Source organism: Euphorbia lathyris, chromosome 4 (genome assembly GCF_963576675.1).
Source record: "Euphorbia lathyris chromosome 4, ddEupLath1.1, whole genome shotgun sequence".
NCBI lineage: Eukaryota > Viridiplantae > Streptophyta > Magnoliopsida > Malpighiales > Euphorbiaceae > Euphorbia > Euphorbia lathyris.
Window position 1 is genome coordinate 31576068 of NC_088913.1, and position 2388 is coordinate 31578455.

The 2388-nt window shown below is 33.9% G+C and overlaps 1 protein-coding gene across 1 annotated transcript; it reads left to right on the plus strand.

The window, feature by feature from the left end:
- Positions 1-210: 210 nt before the first annotated feature.
- Positions 211-1549, plus strand: LOC136228030 (feruloyl CoA ortho-hydroxylase F6H1-3-like). Its single transcript, XM_066016856.1, has one exon. It carries the CDS (start codon positions 337-339, stop codon positions 1417-1419), a length of 1083 nt encoding a protein of 360 aa, XP_065872928.1. The 5' UTR covers positions 211-336; the 3' UTR covers positions 1420-1549.
- The last annotated feature ends 839 nt before the right edge of the window (positions 1550-2388 follow it).

The following is a 2388-nucleotide window of genomic DNA, read 5'->3' on the forward strand; positions in this document are numbered from 1 at the left end:
GAGAAAATTCCCAATGGCAGTCAAATAATTGGGGTGCTGACTTGGTCAAAAAAGAAAAGACAAAATATTAGACTCAACTAGCAATGTTGGTGGTGGAACTAGGAAGAAGACAGGAAAGTAACATAAGCATATAATTATAAATAAATAATTGGTTTCGGTACATAATAACATATATTTTTTTTTAAATAGCACGAGTTCGAATTAATCAACTATAAATAGATATAGATTACAGGTGAAGTTCATCATCTCTACATTTTCCACTTTCTTAAACTCAAACCCTTCCTTTTTCTTTCTTCAAACACAAATTTTTCTCTTCAAATATTCATAGTTGCAGCAATGGCTCCAGCAATGGCAGTTGATAACACCTCTTTTGATCTCAACAATTTCGTAATTAGCAAAGGAAATGGTGTAAAGGGTCTTTCTGATATGAACCTCAAAAGCCTTCCCAAACAATATCTCCAGCCTAAAGAATCACTTATTAACGTTATCCCACAACAATCCATACCTGTTATTGACATGTCCAACTGGGAATATGACCCTAAAATTTCTCAATCCGTTTGTGAAGCTGCTGAGAAATTTGGATTCTTTCAGCTTGTTAACCATGGAATCCCCCTTGATGTTCTTGATGGTGTTCAGAATGCTACTCATCGTTTCTTTGGTTTACCTGCTGCTGAGAAGAACAAATTCTCAAAGGACTTTTCATCTACTAACAGTGTCAGGTATGGAACCAGCTTCAGTCCTGATTCTGAGAAAGCTCTTGAATGGAAGGATTATCTGAGTCTTTTCTATGTCTCTGAAGATGAAGCTTCTTCTATTTGGCCTGCTGCCTGCAGAGATGAGTGCCTTGAATACATGAAGAAGTCTGAGCTTCTTTGCACAAAGCTAATGACTGCTTTGATGGAGAATTTGAATGTTAAGGTAATTGATCAAACTAAAGAATCTCAACTCATGGGATCCAAAAGGATTAATCTTAATTACTATCCTAAATGCCCTAATCCTGATCTCACTATTGGGGTCGGCCGTCATTCAGATGTTTCATGTCTTACTTTCCTTCTCCAAGATCAAATAGGAGGGCTTTATGTTCGGGTAAACGAAGGGAAAAGTGAAAAAGATGAATGGGTTCATGTTAATCCCATTGAAGGATCACTTGTGATTAATGTTGGAGATGCACTTCAGATTTTGAGTAATGGTAGATACAGAAGTGTTGAACATTGCGTGATTGCGAGTGGAAGTAAGAACAGAATTTCTATTCCTATTTTCATTAACCCGAAGCCTACTGATGTGATCGGACCTTTGCCGGAAATTCTTGCCACCGGAGAAAAGCCTAAGTACAAGAACTTTCTATATTCCGATTATGTGAAGCATTTCTTTAGAAAAGCTCATGATGGGAAGAAAACAGTTGCATTTGCTGAGATATAATACTTATTATACATATATATGATACAAATTTGTTATTATTTAATTAAATAAGTTCATAACCAATCTTTTTATTCACACTTCTTTTGTAAACCATAACCATTCATGCAAATATAATTCAAATTGTTGTTTATTTCTTTGTTTCTCCATGGACATTATGTCATCCTTTTTTATTATGACATTGCTACTGAAAAAATATGCATGACTTCTATAAAATAATAGCCTTTCTTGAAAAACCACTTCATTCTCTGGAGTTTACCCTTAATTATATTGCATTCATCAATTGAGACTTTAAAGAACAGAAAGCTATCACCAACCAAAAAAAAAATGAGAAATTCTGAGAGCACCCCTAGAGGTACAAGAACCATGTAACTGACCTATCAACTCAGAACCATAAATAAGTTTAGAAAGGGCCTCGGTATAGAGAATACAAAGATAAGGTGAGAGCTATGTTACATGGACTCGGATACGAGTGTCCGACACGGGTACGGATCCGAATATCCAGTACGGCAAATTAAAATTTTTTGGATACGGGTACGGGGATATGGCAATAATTTTTTTTATATATTTATATAGATAAATTCCAAAAAAAAACCCCAAAATTTAAAACATCCATCAAATGTATTAATTAAAATTTAAAAATTAAAAGTTCAATCAACAATCAACAAAAGCACAAGATACACAAGTGCAAAGCAAGCCTAAAGCAAACAGATAAAAAAAAAAAACTTAATTCCTTGCAACATCATCCGAAGTAAATAGTAAAAAACAGCAACATGTTGATTTTCTTAATTAAGGATAACAACTTCAATTTCGGGATCATTGAGAGAAAGTTCAGTAACCTCCAACACATTGTCAGCATCTATGTTGTCTCCGCCTAAAAAAAAGTAACATCAATAAGACAATAATAACCATAAATTGAAATTTCAGATTTAATATACAAAATTGTAATTTGTAAAAATATAGCAAATCTTA